The 23605-nt window shown below is 38.3% G+C and overlaps 1 protein-coding gene across 2 annotated transcripts in view; it reads left to right on the forward strand.

The window, feature by feature from the left end:
• The window catches only part of itpr3 (inositol 1,4,5-trisphosphate receptor, type 3), a 274637-nt gene that overhangs the window by 226352 nt on the left and 24680 nt on the right, over positions 1 to 23605 (forward strand). For both annotated transcript variants that reach the window (XM_043716798.1, XM_043716799.1), the window contains exons 40-50: positions 271 to 457; positions 4263 to 4435; positions 5263 to 5463; positions 8581 to 8691; positions 9782 to 9877; positions 11050 to 11151; positions 11749 to 11832; positions 14533 to 14634; positions 17719 to 17911; positions 20172 to 20297; positions 20999 to 21171. In XM_043716798.1, coding sequence (XP_043572733.1) covers positions 271 to 457; positions 4263 to 4435; positions 5263 to 5463; positions 8581 to 8691; positions 9782 to 9877; positions 11050 to 11151; positions 11749 to 11832; positions 14533 to 14634; positions 17719 to 17911; positions 20172 to 20297; positions 20999 to 21171 — 1548 coding nt within the window. The remainder of the gene's footprint in view (positions 1 to 270; positions 458 to 4262; positions 4436 to 5262; positions 5464 to 8580; positions 8692 to 9781; positions 9878 to 11049; positions 11152 to 11748; positions 11833 to 14532; positions 14635 to 17718; positions 17912 to 20171; positions 20298 to 20998; positions 21172 to 23605) is intronic.

Genomic DNA, 23605 nt, shown 5'->3' on the forward strand with positions numbered 1-23605 from the left:
ATTTAATGTCTACTTTTGCATTTTTGCTATTTGATCACACTGTAAATTAAATCTTTTGTGTTTTTGAGTTATTTTGTAGGAGAAGTAAGGGAGTTTTATCTCCATCTACTGTCAATCAAACATGTCTTCACAGATATTGCTGCAGAAAGTGACCTTTTGGGTTGAAGCTTATGACCTCTAGCTTTCAATTTCCTGTATCATGTGAATGTTTGTGATTTGAGATACAACATGTTTGCTAATATGTACAGTCAATCCATATTTTGTTTCTAGAATTCCTTCTACAGCCTTATGACTAGCGACAATAAATCAGAAAAGTTTTTCAAGGTGCTTAATCAACGTATGAAAGTTGCCCAGCAAGAAATCAAAGCAAATGTTTCAGTCAACATGAGCGATCTGGGAGGCAAAGTGGCAAATGTGCATGAGAAAATGAATCCTATCCTTGCAGCTGGTCATAAAGGTTAGAGCATCCTTATTGATACTTTCACTGTCCTGTTAAATCCAACACAAACTATGAAGCTGGGAAGGAATTAAAAAAAAAACAGAAAATGCTTGAAATACACAGAAGGTAATATTTGTGGAGAAAGAAACTGAGTGGATGTTTTAGGTCAGTGGATTTTCATGAAAGAAGAAATACATCTTTAAAATTCATTTGAATACAGATGTCATGAATGACGTCTCCTTTCCTGAATTGGCCTGAGGCAAATCCAGATTGTTCACAATCTTGGATTGATTTGACCCTGAGGTGAGTTTCTGACTGCAAATCCATGCCATCATTAAATCCAATTCTTTCCACCTCAGTAACACCACCTCAGCTTTAGCTCACCTGCTGAAACTGTCATCCATGACGTTGTTACTCCTAGACTTGACCATTCTAATAAATCACTTATGTGAATGGAGTCTCATTGATATCCATCATTTAGGGTATTCTAGGAACCAGCTCCTGAAAGCTGCTGGCCTACCTCTATCCCTACTGACCTCGTCAAAAATTGCTGAGGTTCCCATGCATCCTCCTAGCTGGTAGAGATCACCGGTTTAAATGTTGCTGTCAAAGGAGCAGTGGTGAGTAGCTTCAGTGAACTTTCTACATGTTGTTTTCTGCTGCTACTATTTGCTGGTGGTGAAGGGAGTAAATACATAAATTGGTGGATGGCATGCCGATCAAGTTGTCCCCTTTGTTCTGAATGGTGCTGAGCTTCCAGAGTGCTTTTTGATGCCACACCTATCCAGGTAAGTGGAGATTATTCCATGACTTGTGCCTTGTAGGTAGTGATGGACTTTTGGGAGTTAAGAAGTGCATTAATCTCCACAGAATTTCCAGACTCTGACCTGCTCTTATAGCTGCTTTATAACTAGTCCACCTCAGGTTCTGGTTAGTTGTAACTTCCCAGTATGTTGATAGTATTGAATTCAGTGATGGCACTGCCATTAAATGTCAACGGAAGATGGTTGGAATCTCACCTGTTGGAGATGTCTAGCACTTGTGAGGCACAGAGATTTATTGTCACTTACCTGCCCAAGCCTAAAATTCGTTCGGAGTCTTCCTGCTCATGGACAGATGTTTCAATATCTGAAGCATTGCAAATGGTATTGAACAATGTGCAATCACCAGTAAAGATCCCCATTTCTGACCTTATGATGGAGGGAAGCGTTTGTATGATTATTGAAGCAACTGAAGGTTGTTGGGTTGAGGGCACTATATTGAGGAAATTCTGGAACCGAAATGATTGACTGCAGTCAGTCACAACTAATGACTAGTATAATTCTAACCACTGGAGAGTTTTCATTCTGATTCCATTGACTTCAACAATTTTGCTCAGGCTCCTTAATGCCAGACTTGGTCAAGTGCTGACTTGATGTCAAGTAGATGTCAATGGAGGAGTGAGGGATATGCCAAGCCACGAGGTTATAGATTAGATTTTATAGAGAGAAGTGATCATGTACAGTTAACATCACTGGTCTAGTTATTCAGAGATTCAGACAAATACTCTGCATATATCTCAAATATCTGATACACCTACAAATCCCACCAGTTGGTGGCATTTAAATTCAACTATTAAATTTGGAACATACAGCTAGTCCCAGTAATGGTGGCCAAGCTGACTATCATTGACTGTTGTATAAACCCATCCAGTTTACTGAAGTCCTTTAGGAAGGGAAATCTGTCTGAATAAAACAAAGAACTGCTGGAAACCTGAAACAAAAACAGAAAGTGGTAAAGAAACTCAGCAGGTCTGTTGGCACCTGTAGAGAGAAAACCAGAGATAACATTTTGAGTCCAGTGATGCTTTGTCAGAATCTGCCATCTTTACCTGGACTAGCCTACATATGACTCTAGACTCACAACAGTGTGGTTGACTCCTAACTGGCCTTTGGAATAGTCTAGCAAGCCACTCAGTTCAGGGGCAAAGGATGATCACAAACGCTTGCCTTGTCAGCAGTACCAACATCCTGTGTAAGGATAAAGGTAAAAATGTTTGTGGTATTCTGCTGTTGCTGATAGCCCTTATGTATGCCCAGTTTTGAGCTGCTATATCTTTTCTGGATTTAGCACAGTGGTAATGTCATAAAATCCATTGAGGATATCCTGAGAATGCAAATGGGACAGAATCATAACAAGAAAATTGAATTGATAATTTTTTCCTATTCTTTAAGGGCAGATGCATATGTGCTGGGTTGCATTGTAAAGGCAAGATCCAGTAGGTTTGTATTTCCCATCTGCTGCAGGATCTGCTTTACAGAAATGTCCTTCAGGACTCAACCAGCTCGGTTAGTAGTGGTGTTAATAAGGCAACATTGGGGTTGGACGTACCTCATCCTGAGGATACTCTATATCTTGCCTTCCTCAGTCCTTCCTCCAAGTGATGTTCAACAGGGCAGAGTACTGGACTCGTTGACTGATAGTGTAATGTGAATCGTGATGATTTATTTATTGTCACTTGCATTTTGTAGTGAATAATACAATAAAATACAGTGAAAAACTTCAACAGTCAGCACAATCCAGCACTATTTTGAATAGTTTAAGAGTAAAAAGGATAAAAGACATAACTGAATGAAAGTCCTTGATCCTGAACCAGTTCACCGACAACACCTGAGCTGCCACCCCTCCTCTTTGGCCTGCAGGTGTCCCCGCTCTGGGCCTACTGCAACACGGAGCCCCTGGACTGTGCTGCCAGACCAGATCACTGCTGTCTCACCAAGAATCTCACTCTGGCCACCCTCCTTCAAGATGTTGCCTCACTGGCACCACCATCTCCGATCGCTTTGCCGCCACTGCCGCTGCTAGCCCCGAATGCTGGGAGGATGCCCCAGCTGCTGACACAGCCTCCAATCACCATGAAGAGCCACATCCTCCACAGCCTCTAGCTGCCAGGATAAGCCACAATTCTGCACATGGCCTACTCTAGCTGTCATGTTGATTTCCCAGCTAACTTGCCACAAAAGGCTCCAAAAGAAAAATGAAAGAAAAGAAATGAAAAGGAAAGAGCAGAAGTAAAAAGATAGCACGTGGGGTAGATGAGCCCCAGGCAACAGCCTGCCTGCAATCATGCTACTCTGCCGCCATTTTGAATCCTTGTAGTCAGCAGGAGCTCCTTGGCTGTGTTTGACCTGAAACCTTGAGACTTGGTTCAGAATCAATGTTGAGGACTCTCAAAGCGAAAAGTACCACTCTGCCTTTTCTGGGTCTGTCCTGCCAATGGGACCAGACATGTCAAGGTGATGGTTCTGGCTGTCATATTGTTAGGGAGTATTTGGTTATTATGACTGTGTCAGACTGTAGCTTCGTTCTTCTGTGGGAGAACCCTCCAAATGTTGGTATAAATCAGAGACATTAACAAGGTGAACTTTGCAGGATTGAAAGGGCTAGTTATCCCAATAAACTGCAGCTTGCATAGATTCAGTAAACTCTGTCTCAGGAGTGACTAGTTTTCCAAATGATAATTTTTTAATGAGTAATATGACTTTGTAGTTGCTGAGGCTATCTTGATCTAAGTAATCATAATAAAGAAGAAATAGGCAATTAAATGGAATTATATCATGAAATCCTCAATGCCTTGGACTCATACTGTGCAATATTAGTAACAAACACATTAACACCTTACCATAAAACTCCTCATTGGTTCTTTTAATGAAGGCATTAACATCTGTTCTTGTAATGGATGAAGAAGTTTCATATAGACATTTAATGTGTTTGACAGTAATATTGGATAGTGCCAAAGGATTTTGTTTCTGTTGAATTTCAATCATTGCTTGTTTCCCCTTAGGAAAAGATGTCCATCTTTTGATGGCAACTACTCACAACAGGTCACAGATGAACACGTTAGGAGATGCAGCGCATGGACAAAAGGATGCTGAAATCAGCCCAGCGGTAGCAATAATGCAGCCCATCCTACGCTTACTCCAGCTATTGTGTGAAAACCATAATAATAACCTCCAGGTTAGAACACCTGTTCTTTATAAGTTCCCTCAGTGATGCTAAAATTGTGATTAACTTTAATGTCCATGGTGTTTCGGTCAGGGTCTTCAAAAGTTTTAGTGGACCGGTGGACAAATTATAAGACGAGTCACATTAGCAGATAAATAATTCATGTGACATTGGATGGTGTGCCGCGTCTTGAGTGTTGTTAGAGTTGCACCCATCCATGCAAGCGGGGATATTCCATTACATTCCTGACTTGTGCCTTGTAGATGGTGAACAGGCTTTGAGATTCAGAAGGTAAAGGATTCCTAACCTGTCACCTGCTGTTTTCAACTTTCCATTGGCATCTATGATTCCCCATAAGCATACTCTTCATCACAGTTGTGGCTTTATACAATGTTAGTACAAATCACAGAATCAGAGGCACACTGTTGACAATTCTCTTTTCTTTGAAATCAATGGCTATACAATCATGGGTAATGTGCCGGTAACACTTTTGAGAGGCTGCCCATATGGGCCTCAATGCACTTGTCAATGGGTTTCCCATGAACATATTTATGATGTTACCATAATGCAGCAGTGTAAACTAGTAAATGTAATAACATTTCTAGCAAAGTTTGGCATATGAAACAAAGTAAGAAACAAACAGAGCCTATTTCGATTACTTGGTCACTGGCTTTGCCACTTAAGCATATGCATGAATGTTAAAAATTATTCTCTTGATACTAACATTTTAGTTTTAGGAATTACTTAAGAAGTTTAAACAACATCTTGGTCAGCATCTAAACCTTGCACTTGATCAGTGGTAATCTTTTTTCTTGATTGATAATGCGTTTCCTCAATAGAATTTCCTCCGTTGTCAACACAACAAGACAAATTACAACTTAGTCTGTCAGACTCTGCAGTTCTTGGATATTATGTGTGGGAGCACCACTGGAGGCCTGGGGCTGCTGGGGCTGTACATCAATGAGCATAATGTGCTACTCATTATACAGACGCTGGAGACACTAACAGAGTACTGTCAAGGACCATGCACTGAAAACCAGGTACACGTTAAGTCGAGCATTACTGAACTGTGCGATGTGGTGCAGATGTGAGTGTCAGTTTCCATTTGAGATATTGGTGCATCGTAAGCTGACACAAACTGTAAAACAAAAATCTGTTTTGTGTCAACATTGTTTACATGGACTCTGATTTTCTTACCTGGGTCTGGTGCACAGAGGCAGGAGAACTCACGGCTCCATATGCCCAACATTCAAACCTGCCTACCCATATACTCTCCCTTTTGGGTCCAGAGGGGCTGGCGATCTGGATCGCATACCAGGCTAGCTGGCCCAGGAAATGCTGTGGACATGCCAATTACTAAAGCAGACTGTTCCCTGGAGCTGCAGCTTTGTGACCAGAACAAAACAAAAGCATAACATATAAAAGCGTCCTCCTATTCTCACCTCTTGCAGCCCCTCCCCCACTGCCATTCAGTTCCCAGGTCACCCATAACCCCATGCCCTGTCCATGCTGACCAATGTTGACTCTTGCCACCTTAGCCTTTCTATCCATTTCTCATGACACTTCATACTCCCTACACTACCCTACTGGCACACTATTTAACCAGACCAACTTAATGCCTACTTCTAGCCACCATCTATTCCCTTTGACTGGCCTTGTCTACTCACCTAAGTACCAACTCATGCAGGAGAAAAACTTTAAAGATCTATAACTCAATGTTCCATTTGCAGTTAAGATATTTAGAAGAGCACACTTTTCATAGAAAACAGTTTGACAAATCTTGACAATTTTGCCACTTCTTTATAGACATAATGGACCTTCTACAGATTTTCCAGTTCTAATAGACTTATGTACCTTTTGATGCATGATCTACTTTATAGTTAACAATGCCAAAGGATACCTGACAACCCCCCTCACTCCTAAGGATGTCTGGGAGATATATTGGTACCACATCCACAGGGATAGCAGCGCACCAAAGGATATACTGAATACCTCGAAGATATGTGTTAATCACAGACCCACTCAGCGCTGGTCTGCTCTGCACACTCCAGGTCCCATACTGCAGAAATACTGAAATGGGTTGTAAGTGGCAGCTGGTTATTTAAATGACCAGTTGTCTCCAGGAACTGCACATACTTGAAAGCCGAGAGGACTCCATTCCTGCCCTGTAGAAATGGGAAGTTCTATGTTTAGGGGAGGGACTTGTGATTTCAGGCCACTTCTACCATTTTCACCGCATCAGAGAAGTCTTCCATCATGGTGAAAATTTGGGCCTGTGTGTTACCATCGGGACATTGCCTGGATTCAGCAGACAAAGACGGATGATGAATATTTCTGGCACATTAATGCAAGATTTCTTTTTTTAATTTTGTTGCACTATGAAATTCAGGATAGGGATTAATTTGTTTTTAACAAGGACATATCATTATTGTGAGAGCCACTTTTGGAAAGTTAGCCATAACAGCAATGTCTTAAAGAAATACACATGAAAACATATAAGAACAAAATATACTGGAAGCATTCAGTGGGTCAAGCAGTATCTGTGGAGAGAGCAGAATTAAATACAGGCAAGAACAATGGCACTTGGTCCCACTTAATTTCAGGAGAGGCTGCATCAGTTTTCTGTTGGGGAAATAACCCCATTCCCCCATTTGATTAATTCAGAAGTTGGAAGGAGTTGATGTATGATACCCAGCTCCTGCTGCATTGGGTTTAATTAGGCTCGTTATTGAACCACTGGGCACCTATTATCCCTGAGACCTCAAAGGGGTACAATTTTAAATGGGTACAAGAACAGTGGGACCTGACTATATGTGCACAGAACATTGAACATAGCAGGACAAGGTGAAAGTAGTCAATAAGGCATCCAGTGTTCTTGGCTTTATTAATAGGGGCATAGAGTACAAAAGCAGGGAGGTGATGTTGAACTTGTGTCAGACACTTGTCAGACCTCAGTTGGAGTATTGTGTATAATTCCAGATGCCAAAGTATTTCAAGGATGTTAAAGAGAATGTGCGCGAGTGATTTACAAGGTGAATCCACAAATGAGAAACTTCAATTATAAGGATATATTAAAGAATTTGGGACTGTTGCTTTTAGAGAGAAGAAGGCTGAGATGAGATTTGGTAGAGGTTTTCAAAATCATGACTGGGCTAGATGGAGTAGTTAGGGAGAAGTTCCCACTTGTAAAACAAGAGAACATGGTTTTAAAGTGATGTGCAAGAGAAGCAAAAGTGTTGTGAGAAAAATCTTTTTTCATACAGCAGGTAGTATGGGTCTGGAATGCACTGCCTGGAATGAGGTGGGGGCAGGTTTAATTGAGGCAATTAAGAGGGAATCAGATGACTGTTTTGATACAAAGAGTTGGCAATGGGATGGGGAAGAAAAAGCAGGAGATTAGCATTTGATAAGATACTTCTTTGATGGTCCAAATGGCAAAAATCACAATACTGTGATTCTGGCAAGGTCACTATAGTTCAATTGTAGCTCAGAGTCCCTTGTTATGAAGTGCTTTGCCCACTTAGAGTGTGAGTGGGGTGCTGAAAAGTATATCTTGTTCTTGCCTTCAAACCCTTAGCTCTACCCTCTCCCATGGCATTCATCCCACAATTCCCATGCTTCCTTCACCTTTGGCCTGGGTCCCTTGGTAATCTTTTACATTACTGGCAGTTGCTACCACTCTCACTCGCACTCCCAATCTTGAGGCACTGGCATCTGATTGTTTTATAGCTCTTGGAGGGTAGGACTTTTGCTGTCCGGACACTGGATCTCAAGCTGGCCTGCCAAAGGCCATCTAAAATGCCTGAAGAACTCTTATTTCTGTCAGGGATATCCCTGTTGGCCCACCCAGTTAATATTTCATGTCACATGCAATCAATGGGGCAGCTTGTTAATTGATTGTTTAAATTTAATCTTCACAAAATGGGAAATTGCTGAGACATAGTCAATGTCAATCAATGTTGTAATCCATATTAGTTTCATAGTCAAAGTGCTTGCCTGTGAGTATTTTTGTTGAATGTATGCACGTTAAAATGTTTAAAAATATCAACTCTGGTCTTTTGCTTGTATGAGGAGAAAGCATGGCTTTAGTAAGTAATATGTTTCCTATGTATTGCTGTAAGCTACTTTAGCAGCTTGTTTGATTTTTCACTGTTTAGACTTGCATCGTATCTCATGAGAGCAATGGCATTGATATTATCACTGCACTGATCCTGAATGATATCAGCCCACTCTGCAAGTACAGAATGGACCTAGTACTACTGCTAAAGGTAAGGAGAGGTCTCAGCCAAAACATTGATAACAGATTCATCCTATTTTTAATGTAATCCATGCTAATATATTACACTGTAAAATATGTTGGTCCAAGTAGAAAATGAACAAAAAGGCAATGCCAAATTCAGTACCGAACATAAATCAGAACCGATATTCATTCGTTCAGACCTAATCCATTGAAGTCAGATTTATCTTCTAGTTGTGAATGATCTGGCTTCTCAATTACTGCAGCAAATAATATTTAAGATCTTTGCAGTTTTTTTGACATTGGTGTTGGTATAAAATGGGACTTGTTTTATATATTTCCTGTGAAAAATTAACACAATGTCTACCAGTTTCTACCTATAGAATCTTTGCCAAACAATTCGTGTATCAGTCATGTCTTTGGGGCTGATTGATTAAAAAAGCTATATTTATACAATGCCTTTCATGACCTCTGGAACTCTCAAGGCACGTTATAACCAATGACATGGTGTTATAGGGTAGTCACTATTGTAACATTGGAAACAAAGTAGCCAATTTCTGGACAATAAACTCTCAGCAAGGCCTTTTTAACTTATTTCTTGTCATTTTGAGTGAGGGATAAATATTGATCAGGTCACAGGAAATAATTCCCTTACTATTTTTTGCACTAGTGTCATTGGAGCTTTTATGTGCATCTGAGGAGGCAGACAGGTCCTCAGCTTATTGTCTCATCCAAAAGGCAGCATCTCCAAGATGCTGCATTCCCTCAGTACATCACTGGAATATCAGGCTTAATTTTTGTGCTCAAGTCCTGGACTGGGGTTTGAACACACAACCTTCAGATTCTGGCAAATGCATAAATGATCCAAAAAAAATCACCCCTCTCACCTTTTAAAAGGTTAGCTTTCTGATGATGCATTGAAAGTAGGAAAATTGTCATCTAAATCTTAGAAATAGTAACATAACTCATAAAATCATTGGAATTTTTGCTTTCAAAATGAAAAGTAGATTCATGAAGTTTGATTCCGCAAATGTTTCGTTAAAATACATTTATCATTTCTTTTTGACAGTAATATTAGTTACATTAATTTCTCAGCTATGTGTTTAATATCTTTACAATAGGACAATGCTTCAAAGCTTTTACTTGCTCTCATGGAGAGCAGACATGACAGTGAGAATGCAGAAAGGATCCTCTTCAATTTGAGGCCTCAGGAACTGGTGAGAGCATTAAACTGTTGTTTTCAAAATATTTGATTTACGGCCATAAATCTCTAACTCAAGCATATCACTTTGCGAGGATTTGCTATTGAACTCTGCCTGAATATTATTGAAATGTGTTAGCTAAACGTGTGAAATACAACAGAATACACTAGAAACACTCAGCAAACCATGTAACATCTGTGGAGAGTGGAAGATAAGGGTTAGTGTTTCAGGTCTATTATCTTTTATCAGAAACTTGACTTCTGATGACAGGTTCCTGATCACTGCAGATGCTGCTTGACTAGCTGAGTGTTTCCAATGTTTCATGGTTTATTTCAGTTTTCTAGCACTGCAATATTTTGTCATTTGACTGACTGAAGAGCTGTCCGCACAATGCAACACTTGTGAAGAAAAATTGATAGTTACGAAAAATTGTTATGCAAATCACGTTGGTATTGAAGAAGGCACTTGTATTTATGTACCTTTCACAGGTTCAGAGCAATCCAAAACACTTAACAAATTAAGTACTTTTTACAAAAAAATCTAGTCACTGTCACATAGGCAAATATGACAGCTGATATTGCTTGTAATAGTGTCCTGCTAACAGTAAATTAGATGTTATGTAGTGCCATAAGATCTTTAAGATTCACTTCAACAAACAGATAAGGTGCAGTTTAATGTCTCATCCAAAGGACGCAACAATCAATCAGTGCAGCACTGTAGTAGTAGACTAGATTAAATACTTAAGCAATGGCATTCTGTCTGAGGCAAGAATTCTAATATATCAACATTGTTGCATGCAAAGCACTTTCTAAATTCTATAAAGGTGGAATTTTTCATTTGTCTAACAGTATGTCTGATAAAAAAACCTCATAAACAAAAAGCTGTGCCATTCACATGAACTAAATTAGCCCAGTAAAAGGAATCCTATTACTTTGAGAACACATTTCACATCAAACAAACTCTCCAGTCTAGTGGCTTCAATTAAAGCTATATACTTATTGGAATGTACTTTGTGACACCATTTGCTATTAAAATCTTTGGCTCTAACTAAGTTCTGATGTGTCATTGCTATGACAAAAGATTGTATGAAAGAAATAAAAGTCACATCATGCTACATGTTGATGTGACTGCAAGCATATTTCTGTTACAACTATTTAATTATTTCCATCCAAATGATGCTTTTTAAGGTTAACGTGATTAATAAGGCTTACCAACAAGAAGAAGAATGTGAGAATTCAGAAGTTTCTCCAAGAGATGTTGGACACAACATTTATATTTTAGCCTTGCAGGTAACACTGTTTCCCTTTGGTTCTTTGAAAATTGCTGTTTACTTCCTTTTCTCTTTGCTTCATGGGTCTTGAAACCCAGTGGAGGGAACAGACTGTGTAGTATCAAGTAGAGCATAACATAGGGATCAATGGGAGAATACAGACTAGTTGCTGTTAGTGGAAGATTACACTGTTCAAAGGGCCGACTATGAAAGTGCCAGACTCACAAAATATCTTTGATTTGTAGTGATATATTCATTAATCCAATTGGCTGCGTTATTTGCAAAATTTTTTCTGGGAAATATATATCTGCAAAAATGTGAATTCTGCAAGAATGAAGTTGGATGGGGTGGGGAAAAAGTTATTCCAGATAAAATAAATTTGCGCAAGTTGCTACTGAACACAGGCAGCAGTATTTCTAAATGATCAGTGTTCCCAACATCATGTTTGTGTCTGATGACTACAGGACCGTTTCAGCTGAGTCGCGATGTCAGATTCTTCTTCCACATTTCGTTGTTCATTTAAATATCATATACAATATGCCAGTGCCATTACACCAGCATTAATAGTTGCACAAGTAAGATCAAAGGTTTATAAAGCTTTTACTGTTTATTTCAGTTGTCCCGCCACAATAAACAACTGCAGCAGTTACTGAAGCCAGTCAAACGGGTACAAGAGGAGGTGGATGAAGGCATTTCAATGGTGAGAAAATTGAAGTTTCATGAACAGGAATCATTGCAAAGAAAATGTTGACCAGTATATGCTCTAAAGATTTCTCATTGTTCAATAAGAATTTATAAACATGCGAATTAGGAGCAGGCCTGAGCTATCCACCCTATCTAGCCTGTTCCACCATGCAATAAGATCATAGCTCACTTGATTGGGGCTTCAACTCTATATTTCTACCTACCCCAATAACCATTAATCCCCTTCTTTGTAGAAGATCTATATACCTTTGCCTTAAATCTATTCAATGACGCTGCTTTCTCTGGCCAAAGGCAAAAATTATATGAAAGTTTTGTCGGTTTCAGAGTTTGCATCTCCTGATATCAGGTGCAGATTGCCTTTTTTGTTAAGTCCTATTGGCGTGTTATGTTTTGGCCAGTTGTGTAACCCATATACAATTTGAGGTGCCCAGAAATCATTGGGTATTAGGAAAGGTTTTCCACGTGTATTTGTGTTGGATAAGGTTGGACGGTATTTTAATTGTTTTAATTGCAAGATTACCCATTTAGCACTATAATTAATTACCTATGAACAAAATTAGATTCTCAGCAATTATACCTTTCAAAATTGTACTTTTAATTACAGAGGAAGTTAGACCAAGTGAAGAGGGTTGAATCATTCCCCTTCCTTTTGGTCCTCTCAGCCAGTTACAAAGATATTTTAATTTCTTTTTCAGAACACAACTATTACACTTCAATTAAAATGTAGTATTTATCAAAATTAGGCAGTCAATTATGGAGTTTTCTAGTGTGAAATAAAGAGAAAGTTTATTATTTACTAACTTCAATGAAAGTACTAAGACATGTCATTAAATGTATACATACACACACACGTTTAAAAAGGAGAGAGAGTTTCTGGTTCAGGCTCAAAAATCCCGAGCATCCTGGAGAAGCTAAATTCTAACTAGAAACTACGGTTGTTTAATTGATGACTGGAATCTTCATCAAATTTTCATCAGTGAAAATTTTAGATAGCTTGAGTTCTACACAGTTTGCTTTCTCACTGGGCCCTACTTGTGATGAAATGAAGAATAATGGAATGAATGAATGCAGTCTTTGCTGTTAGGAATCCTTATTTCTTTAACTACCTGCGCTGTATTATCAGGCAACTCTTCCATGTCCAGTCTGTGCAATTCCCACTCAAGTGCAAACCAAGAGATGTGAGTTTCTTAATGGCCAATGCATTTGACCACTTTGATGTCTTTAGATAAGACGGCAATTTTAGTTCAGATGACTTTTTAAATTCTACATTGATTTCCTGAGCCTGTCTAAATTTGTGGTCATGTGATCATTGAAGCCATTTTTAGATCAGTTTTTGTTCTTTTAAAACCATTTTAGTCTGTGAAAGGCACCAGGTAATAAACTCTAATGATGGAAGTTGAAGATTGATAGTTCATATTTTACTACCAACATTATAAAGAAAATAGGCACACTGTCACTCTTCATTGTAAAATGAATGTTGCCACCTTCGTAAACAGCAGCAGATATTTACAGTACCCAGCAGAATGCTTATTATCTTAGCCTCACCACATAAACAAATTGCATTTTTACAATGCATTTACTATTCTCCAACAAACATTCCAAGGCACTCCACAAAGGCATAATAAAACTAAATTAATGTTGGACCAAAGGAAGTACTGCTGTACTGTTATACATCTTATAATAGGGAAAGTAGGCAGTCTGAAAAGAAATAAGAAACACTGGGAATTGGTGGAACCTTGGTAATTTGAAAGCATAACATGCCATCTGAAAACTGGCATCTCCAGCTGAATGATGCTTCAAGTTTCCAAGTGCATGAAAGGTGAGAATAACTTATACTTAAAAGATCAGTTTCTGTTTCTTATAACAGAACTTCTCAAATGTTAGTCATGTGTAGCAAACTCCAATATTTCTTCACATATGTTGTGCACTGTTGATTATTCACAAGAATGCTAATTTTCATATTTTGGCCAACCTGTGGTAGAATCGTGAAGGATTCCATTGAAATGAGGGAAATGATATTTAATTAAGAAACAATCCATTCATTATCACAATTTGGCAGGAAATTCTTAGTAGTTTAGCTAACCATTTAATTTAAACAGTGCCTTTGCGAGCAAAAGCTATGTAGTGATTATGTAAATCCTGTCTGCAGAATTGCTGGTTTCTAGGCTATAAGCTCAATCAAATTAAATTCCCATTAAAGCCAAATAATATTTGAGGCTGAAATATGATTCTGATCTCCAAAATAGCTTGCAACTGACATAGAATTACTCTTTTGAGGATAACAGCATTAGAAATGTAATTCCTAATTTTATTGTAAAGTTGCCCTGTGTCTGAGCTTTACTTAAATAATATAAAATAAGCACAACAGAATTTTTTTTTAAAAAGTTACAGATAATATTCCAGTGTGCTGGTGTTACTGAATCTATCAGATGTCAGTGATTATTACACAATGGCATCTTGGTTTAAGAAACACTCTTCCTCCATAAAGATTTCCATTTGTTTATTGCCTGAAGAAGTAAAATATGCAGTTTTTATAGAGATCCTGATCCAAAAATAATTAGAAGAATAAATGAAGCAACAACTGTTGGCATAAAAACAGCAGAGACAAAAGTTTTCTTTAATTCAGAATGTCAAATAATCAGCAACAATATCTCACCCGACAGTTGAATTAATGGCTTTTCTTACATTTTTCCAGCTTATGTTGAACAACATGCAAATGCTGAAAGCAGGTCATCAGGAACAACAAGAAGAGGAAGATCCTTTGACCTACTATTCAAACCACACAGCACAGATCGAGGTAAAATTTTTAATGCATGTATTTTCAGTTTATGGGCCTAGTGACCTCCAGTTGAGAGTGCAGTGCTAGAAAAGCACAGCAGGTCAGGCAGCATCCAAGGAGCAGGAGAATTGAAGTTTCAGGCATAAGCCCTTCATCAGGAATGAAGCGCTTATGCCCAAAACGTTGATTCTCCTGCGCCTTGGATGTTGCCTGACCTGCTGTGCTTTTCCACCACCACACTCTCGAAACTGATCTCCAGCATCTGCAGTCCTCACTTTCTCCCAGTGAGCTCCAGCTGAGCAACTCCACCAAGACCAGTAAACATTTTATTAGTGGTCAAGATGAAATCTGAAAAGTAGCATTTTTATACCAGTAAAAACCATATTAAGTGCAGATTTTAGCATAGATGTTTAAAAATGGTGTCATATCCAGTTGCTTGATAAAGGAACACTATAGAACTGAAATCATTTCTGGATTGTGTTCGGGTAATATGTGGAGCTGCCTGTTTTTATTATTTCTATGAGATTTGTTATATCATTTCAACATCAAAGATAAATGAATTTTCACTCCAAACTTCTTTTGCTTATTCACATAAAAGCTGATATAGTTAAATGGGGTTATCCATTCTGCCATTGTTCTTGAATTTTATTGTTTAAAATAATCTCAAAGTATGTTTTATTCTACAATGTCTTCTAATCTTTTCAAAGTAATCAATCCCAGGATGAATTCCACTGGGATGTTAACTTTAACTAGTTGTCGATAAAACAAAACCTTTTTTTTTAATGCACACAGTTGTAGTTTGGCTTATTTAATATCTAGAAGGGTGCGCTTTCATCATTTGTTTATTGCATTTTTCTTGGTCAAATGGATAGTTGACGATAATGATCCATAACTTGTCAGTTGTGGCATAGATTATAAGAGCGTTATAAGAGATTGTAAGGTCCTAGGTAGTGTTGCTGAACAAAGAGATCTTGGAGTGTAGGTTAATAGCTCCTTGAAAGTGGAGTCGCAGGTAGATAGGATAGTGAAGAAGGAGTTTTGTATGCTTTCCTTTATTGGTCAAAGTATTGAGTATAGGAGTTGGGAGGTCATGTTGTGGCTGTTCAGGACATTGGTTAGGCCACTGTTGGAATAGTGCATGCAGTTCTGGTCTCATTCCTACCGGAAAGATGTTGTGAAACTTGAAAGGGTTCAGAAAAGATTGACAAGGATGTTGCCAGGATTAGAGGATTTGAGCTATGGGGAGAGGCTGAACAGGCTGGGGCTTTTTTCCCTGGAGCGTTGGAGGCTGAAGGGTGACCTTATAGAGGTTTACAAAATTATGAGGGGCATGGATAGGGTAAATAAGCAAAGTCTTTTCCCTGGCGTCAGGAAGTCCAGAACTAGCGGGCATAGGTTTAGGGTGAGAGGGGAAAGATATAAAAGAGACTTAAGGGGCAACTTTTTCACACAGAGACTGGTACAGGTATGGAATGAGCTGCCAGAGGAAGTGGTGGAGGCTAGTACAATTACAACATTTAAGAGGCATTTGGATGGGTATATGAACAGGAAGGGTTTGGAGGGATATGTACTGGCAGGTGGGACTAGATTGGGATGGGATATCTGGTCGGCATGGACGGGTTGGACCGAAGGGTCTGTTTCCATGTTGTACATCTCTATGACTCCATGACTCTAGCAGGGAGGTCCCATTTGAGCTATACAATAGTTTAGTTAGGCCACAACTGGAGTACTGTGTGCAGTTCTGGTCACCACATTATAGGAAAAGTTTGATTGCACCGGAGGGGTTGCAAAGGAGATTCACCAGAACATTGCCTGCGATAGAGCATTTCAGCTTTGAAGAGACACTAGATATGCTTGGATTGTTTTCTTTGGAGCTGAGAAGGTTGAGGGGGAACCTTGATAGCGATGTATAGGATTGAGGGGCATGGACAAGGTGAATAGAAAGCAGCTGTTCAATATAGTTGAAGGATCAATAACATGTAGGCATAATTTTAAAGTGAAATTAAGAATTAGACAGGAGTTCATAGAATCCTTATAGTGTGGAAGCAGGCCATTCGGCCATTGGGACAGACCCTCTGAATAGCATCCCACCCACTGAACAGTATCCCACCCAGAATCACCTATCCCTGTAACTCTGCATTTCCCATGGCTAATCCACCTAGCATGCACATCCCTGGACACTATGGGCAATTTAGCATGGTCAACCCTCCTAACCTGCACATCTTTGGACTGTGGGAGGAAGCCAGAGCATCAGAGGAAACCCAGAGAGATTTGAGCAAAAAAAACATTTTCCCAGAGGGTGATGGGGGTCTGGAATGTGCTATCTAGGTGGGTAATTGAGGTTGGGTACCTCACAACCTTTAATAATAACTTGGGAGAGAATTGATATGTCATAACTTTTGGGACTAGTGTAGGTAGTAGTATATTTTTGGCAGTACTGACTTTTGATGGGCCAAAAGGCCTTTTCTGCATTGTATGATTCTATGAACTCATAAATCTGCACACCTCTTAGATGCTTCTCTTAGAGGATTATTTTAAATCAACCCTAACAGAGATTAATTACTGCTCTCTTAGTGAAGCGAACGATTTGAATATATAAAGTAGTGAGAAAGCAATATCTCCAAAACCTACCTTAATCCTTATGTATGTTATTGACTGGCAGCTCATCTAAGCTCATATGTTATCTGGTGTGTGTTCACTCCCAAATGTATATTATTAACTATTTTGTGCAAGCTGCAATCCTTAACTAAAAACTAAAATCGACAGTGTGGAGTGGCTGGAATCATATGGCAAAAACTGGTAGGACTGCTTAAAGAGCTGTCAGAGTAGCAGTGTTCTTATAACGACTGATTTCAGCAATTTAGGGTCAATGAAGGCATTTTGGTGGTCATAAGTAACCAAATCAAAATATATCTAGTTAAATAGTAAAATATAATGTAAACATTTTGAATGTTTGAAATGTAAACAGAAGCTTTTAAAGTTGTCTGTTTGGGTTTATTTCACACATTCTTAAAGTAATATAAGTTAGTGGCCATGCAGTTGTATGGCTGTGTGATTTCTGTGTGTTTAACAGCATTTTCCTACTGTGGTTCTGGTCACTAGATTATTCGGAATGACCGAAACATGGAGCAGATTGTATTCCCCGTGCCAAGCATTTGTGAATACCTAACAAATGAGTCAAAGCACAGAGTGCTCACCACCACAGAGCAGGATGAACAAGGCAGCAAAGTCAGCGATTTCTTTGAAAAGACCCATTTTTTATACAATGAGATGAAGTGGCAAAAGAAACTCAGAAGTAAGATCAGTTTGAAAGCATTTCTTCGCATTTTACTGCCAAAGCAAAGAATTGTTTCTAAAATTTGTGTTCAGAAAGAATTTGCTGCACTGATACTGTACTAATCTATCTTGTGTGAATAAAGGGAGGAATTATGCTGTTGTACTTTTCAATTGTTTTACGTTGAGAAGGTTTCAAATTCTAGGGCAAGTAAATTAGAAATTAGTAGTTTAGAACTTTAAAAAGGCAATCTCACAAATTTAATTTCCTCATTAGATAATTGCAGCACAACATTTAAGGCATAGATGATAGTTCTCATCTACATATTTTACAATAGTACAGGAATTAATATTAATACATTGAAGTGTTTTAATGATTGACTACATAGAAAATTGAATCCCAAAAGGTTAATTGTGTGAACCTAGCAGACAATGCCATTCGATCAAAATTGTCTCTGTGAAATGACAGAAATTAAATTTGAGAATGCAATATTGAAATCAAACTTGAAATGAAAGAAAAATAATTTGATCGTAGATACTTTCTGAATAATTTCTCTTTGGAGAGTCCTTCACAACAGCTTCTCCATTCACGCTGCCTGGGATCAACACCTTTTTGCATTTTGGAATTTTATGAATTGTGCATTGACATTAGAATGTCTAACCACAAGTGTATGAATATTTACCTGGAATAAACCGTACTGATAAAATCATATAAACAAATTATGAAGATTGTTTTATTTATCCAAATACTGTAACTTCTACATTTCCATTTCCAAAGTACTGTATTAAAATAGTGCTCTTGATGGACCAGATGGTTCTGCTGAATATATTTCTGGAGTTTCTGAACAATAGATTTCCAGATTATAGAGAGCCTACATTAGTTTAAAGTTAAAAATCACACAACACCAGGTTATAGTCCAACAGGTTAAATTGGAAGCACATGAGCTTTCGGTGTTGTGTGATTTTTAACTTTGTACACACCAGTCCAACACCGGCATCTCCGAATCATGACTACATTAGTTTAGCTTGTTTATTTCAAGTTGCACATGTTTGTTATTTCAAACTCTCCCTTAATTCTTGAACACCAAATGAATAATTTTGTACTGTTTTAAAGTGGAAACTTTATAATTTACTCAAGCTCTGTTCTCAAGTCTCATTATAACACTTTATATCCTACGTGTAAGTTATTGAAGAATAGAGTGTAAATTGCAAAATTATTTTCAACATAGAAGTGTACAATAATGTATTTTCAGTTTGAGAATTAATTGGCCACCTACACTTGGAAAATAAGAGTGTAAAAAGGAGAAAGACATAAAAGAATCTGAGCAGGAGTAATTAACTCTGCCACAAAAAGCAGAAAGCGAGCACTAGAAAAATAATATAATTGAAACACAGAGAAGTTATTTTGAATTAAAATAGAACCTTGTATAGATTGCATTTGAAGCACTGTGCACAAGTCCAGTCACCATATTACAAAAAGGATAGAGAAGCCATTGGAAAGGTGCAATAGAATTTACAACTGTGACACCAAAATTAAAGGGTCCAACTGTCGGGGAAATCTAGCAGTCTCTAGCTCTTTTCTGTTAGAAATAGTATATTACAGAGACTACTCAGTGCAGAAGTCTTCCAAGTTATGAAAAGAATTGATAGGTTAGTTATAGAAAATAATGTTATACTTTATGGTAGTGTCTGAAACTAGAGAATAAATAAAAGATGGGAATCAGAAGGTGCGGTGCTGGAAAAGCATCCAAGGAGCAGGAGAGTTGATATTTCGAGCATGAAGAACTTATACTCGAAACGTTGATTCTCCTGCTCCTCGGATGGTGCCTGACTGGCTGTGCTTTTCCAGCGCCACACTTTGTGACTCTGGTCTCCAGCATCTGCAGTCCTCACTTTTTCCTATAAAGTACTCGCTAATAAATCCAAGAAGACTTGAGGAGAAGTTCCTCTACTTCGTGGACTGATGAGGCAGACAGTTGCATTTATGAGATATGTGTGACTGAAATAGAAAAGCAAAGGTATGCTGATTGGTTCAAATGAAATAAATGGAGTGGAGGGGACATATGTGGATGATAAATAATGGTTCCCATATTTTGGTGTTGTAAATCCTGTTGTTAATTTTGTAATAGGAATTCAGCTTTCAAGAGGTCCCAGTAATTGGTAAAATTAAATTTTAATAGTCAGGTGAATTGGTAAGCCTTTGTGTTACCACTGATTAAGTAGAATGATTTCCAGTGTGTTTTATTTATATATTGCATTGGCATTGTCTTTTTTTTTATTAGATATGCCACTGCTGTACTGGTTCTCCAGGAGGATGTCACTTTGGGGCAGCATCTCCTTCAACCTGGCTGTGTTTATCAATCTGGTCATTGCCTTCTTCTATCCTTATGCAGAACCTACATCAATGGGTATGTTCATGGATTAATGAAGTATTTGAGTGTTTGAAAATGCTTACCTGGATAGATTATGAATGATGGTGAATAATTAGGTGAACATTCAATCAAGAACTTTGACATTCAGAATTTAAGTCAAAGTCCAAATAATTCTCTATCTGATTAAACAGATTAAATTACAAAGTTTAATTTATTATTATCCCATGTTGATTTGTGCAGTATGTGTATTCCCTGTGTTTTGCCTTGACAAAGTCCTACAAGTGCTAATAAGTTAATAATAGTGGAATATCATACTGCTAAAGATTTAAAGGCCAATAATGCTATCATTGTTGTAGAACAGTATGGCATATTCTTCTAAGCCAAACCACAGGCTTCTCTTGTTCAATATTGACCCATAACATAGTGTACCGTGAAGCTTGTAAAGAGTATATGAAAAGGAAAGTAAAGAAAACAATAAAGTTAAATGACATCAAGCTTAAATTTTAAAAGCTGTTGAAAAGGTGGTCACAGCTTTACTAACCAAATTTGTTTTGGAATCAAAAGAATGTAAGGTACATTTAACTGCTGTCAAAATTATATTGCAATGACCTACAGTCAAAATCAGCAGACACACTTGAGTGAGCTAACAGAAGGCTATAACATGCTTTGTTATATAATTAAAGCATAAAGTGAAAAAAAACATAGTAATAACTTGTTTTCTACTTTTCTTCGTACAGGGGCCCTGGACTCATCCTTTCTCTCACTTGTTTTTTGGGGTGTAATATGTTTCTCTGTAGTTTCTCTGCTTTCCAAGAGATATGGCCTAAGACCATTATTAATAGCATTGATAATCCGATCAATATATTACATTGGAATTGGCCACACTTTATTAACACTAGGATTGCTTAATGTAAGTATAAAGCTGATTATTAGCGAACTTGAATGTTGAATTATGCAAAACATAGGCTCCCTTGCTGAATTAAATAAGTATGAATCTGTTTTGATTCAGTTGACTTATCTATTATTTGATGCAATTGTTGGATAACTATCTAGAAAATACTGAAAAAAAGTCATTACAAGATGTTCTCACATAGCAATGGGTGGCCATAGAAATTACATCAAAATTGATGTTGGCATTTACTTGTTGTTGACAAAAGACTCTAACTTGCAATTTGTTTGCTGAAGTAATTTGGAACAGTTCCAAAATCCTTGTACACATTTCCATTTAATTACTTTGAGGATTATCTGACATGTGGAGGTTAAGTGAACAAATAATGATCCACCCAAATAATCAAATATGCAACAAGAGAGCATATGAACAAGAATGTGAATTAATTAATGGTTTAAAAGGAGTTGCTCAACATGCAAGATAAACTGACTAATTCTAATATATGCATGCATTGGCCAGTGCTGTCTGATGTTATAGAAAATTAAAAACCCAGCACTAAGTTAGATGAATTACTGTGGAAAAGGAAGTTCTGAAGCTCTGAATTCTGAAGAAGAATCATGCTGGTTTTGAAACATTAACTGTTTCTCTCTCTGAGTTTGTCCTGCATTCTTTGTGTTTGTTTTGAATTATTGTAAACATTGGCTGGTGGGAAAAGAATGAATGAGATCTTGAAGTATTACATTTAGCTGTAATAACTCAAAAGGGAAAAGATGGTTGCATTCATGTACTATAATGCTTCTCTCACAGGAAGCCAAAACAGTTGACTGTTGTTATGTAGATAAACTTGGGATGGGTTTTCTTTCTATTTGCAGTCTTGTTGAGTAAGATTCAAGGCACCTGGTTCACCATGCACAGAGCAACTCTGCTCACTCAATCTTCTACTTGTCACCTCATTAATTATGTAACGGCATACATCTTGTGGCACCACTTAGGAACAGAGATGGAATTGCTCACCATTACTGGGACCTTCTGGTGTACACAATACTAATGCTGCACCAAAAGCCCAGCTGCACACCATTTCAGGTGTTGAAAGCTAGGAACTGCTCCTCAAACTTGCCCATGAAGACACAGAGGAGCAGAAAGCTCATACCACTTTTCATGAACAAGAACCTGGAGGTGGTGGTGAAAGGGGTGGTGGAGAGGACTGCCAAAGAAGGTTAGACCATCCGATCAAGCCAGCTAGAGCCCATTGTGACGATGCTGTTCCTTTGACAAGGTTGTTCTGTTCTTGATTTTATTTGGGGGTGGTAAACACAGAAGCTGCAATGTGTCTGGTTTGGAAGGGTCTTAAGGCAAATTTGATTACAGCTAACAGGTACTGTCTCAGGCAAAAGGCTTTAAAGTTTAAAAAAACCTGTACAATGAATAAAATTGAGGAATAAAAGGATGATTAGAGTAGGAATAGGGCCAGTCAAAGACAGAAGTGGGAAGTTGAGTGTGGACCCTGTGGAGATCAGAGAGGTGCTAAACGAACATTTCTCATCGGTTTTTACTCCAGAAAAGGAGAATATTGTAGAGGAGAAGAATGAGGTATGAGATATTAGACTAGAAAGGATCGAGGTTAGTTATGAGCAAGTGTTATCAATTCTAGAAGAAGTGAAAGTAGACAAGTCCCCTGGGCGAGATGGGATTTATCTAAAGATTCTCTGGGAAGGTAGGGAGGAGATAGCAGAGCCTTTGGCTTTGATATTTGAGTTGTCATTGTCTACAGGTTTAGTATCAGAGGACTGGAGGATTGCAAATGTTGTGCCCTTGTTCAAGAAGGGCAGTAGAGATGACCAGGTAATTATAGACCAGTGAGCCTTACTTCTGTTGTAGGAAAGGTTTTGGAAAGGATTATAGGAGATAAGATTTATAATCACCTAGCAAGCAACAATTTGATTTCAGATAGTCAAATTGGTTTCATCAAGGGAATGTTGTGTCTCACAAACCTCATTGAGTTTTTTGAGAAGGTGACCAAGCATGTAGATGAGGGTAGGGCAATTGACGTGGTATACATGGACTTCAGTAAAGCCATTGATAAGGTTCCACATGGTAGGCTGTTGGAGAAAATGCAGAGGCATGGAATTGAGGGTGATTTAGCAGTTTGGATTAGAAACTGGCTTTCTGAAAGAAGGCAACAAGTGGTGGTTGATGGAAAATATTCACCCTGGAGTCCGGTTACTAATGGTGTGCCACAAGGATCTGTTTTGGGACCACTGCATTTTTATAAATGACTTAGACGCAGGCATAGGTGGATGGATTAGTAAATTTGCAGATGACACTAAAGTCGGTGGAGTAGTGGACAATTTGGAAGAATGTTATAGGTTGCAGGGGGACTTGGATAAACTGCAGAATTGGACTGAGAGTTGGCAAATGGAGTTCAATGCAGCTAAATGTGAGGTGATTCACTTTG

The sequence above is a fragment of the Chiloscyllium plagiosum genome, chromosome 26 (genome assembly GCF_004010195.1).
Source record: "Chiloscyllium plagiosum isolate BGI_BamShark_2017 chromosome 26, ASM401019v2, whole genome shotgun sequence".
Taxonomy (NCBI): domain Eukaryota; kingdom Metazoa; phylum Chordata; class Chondrichthyes; order Orectolobiformes; family Hemiscylliidae; genus Chiloscyllium; species Chiloscyllium plagiosum.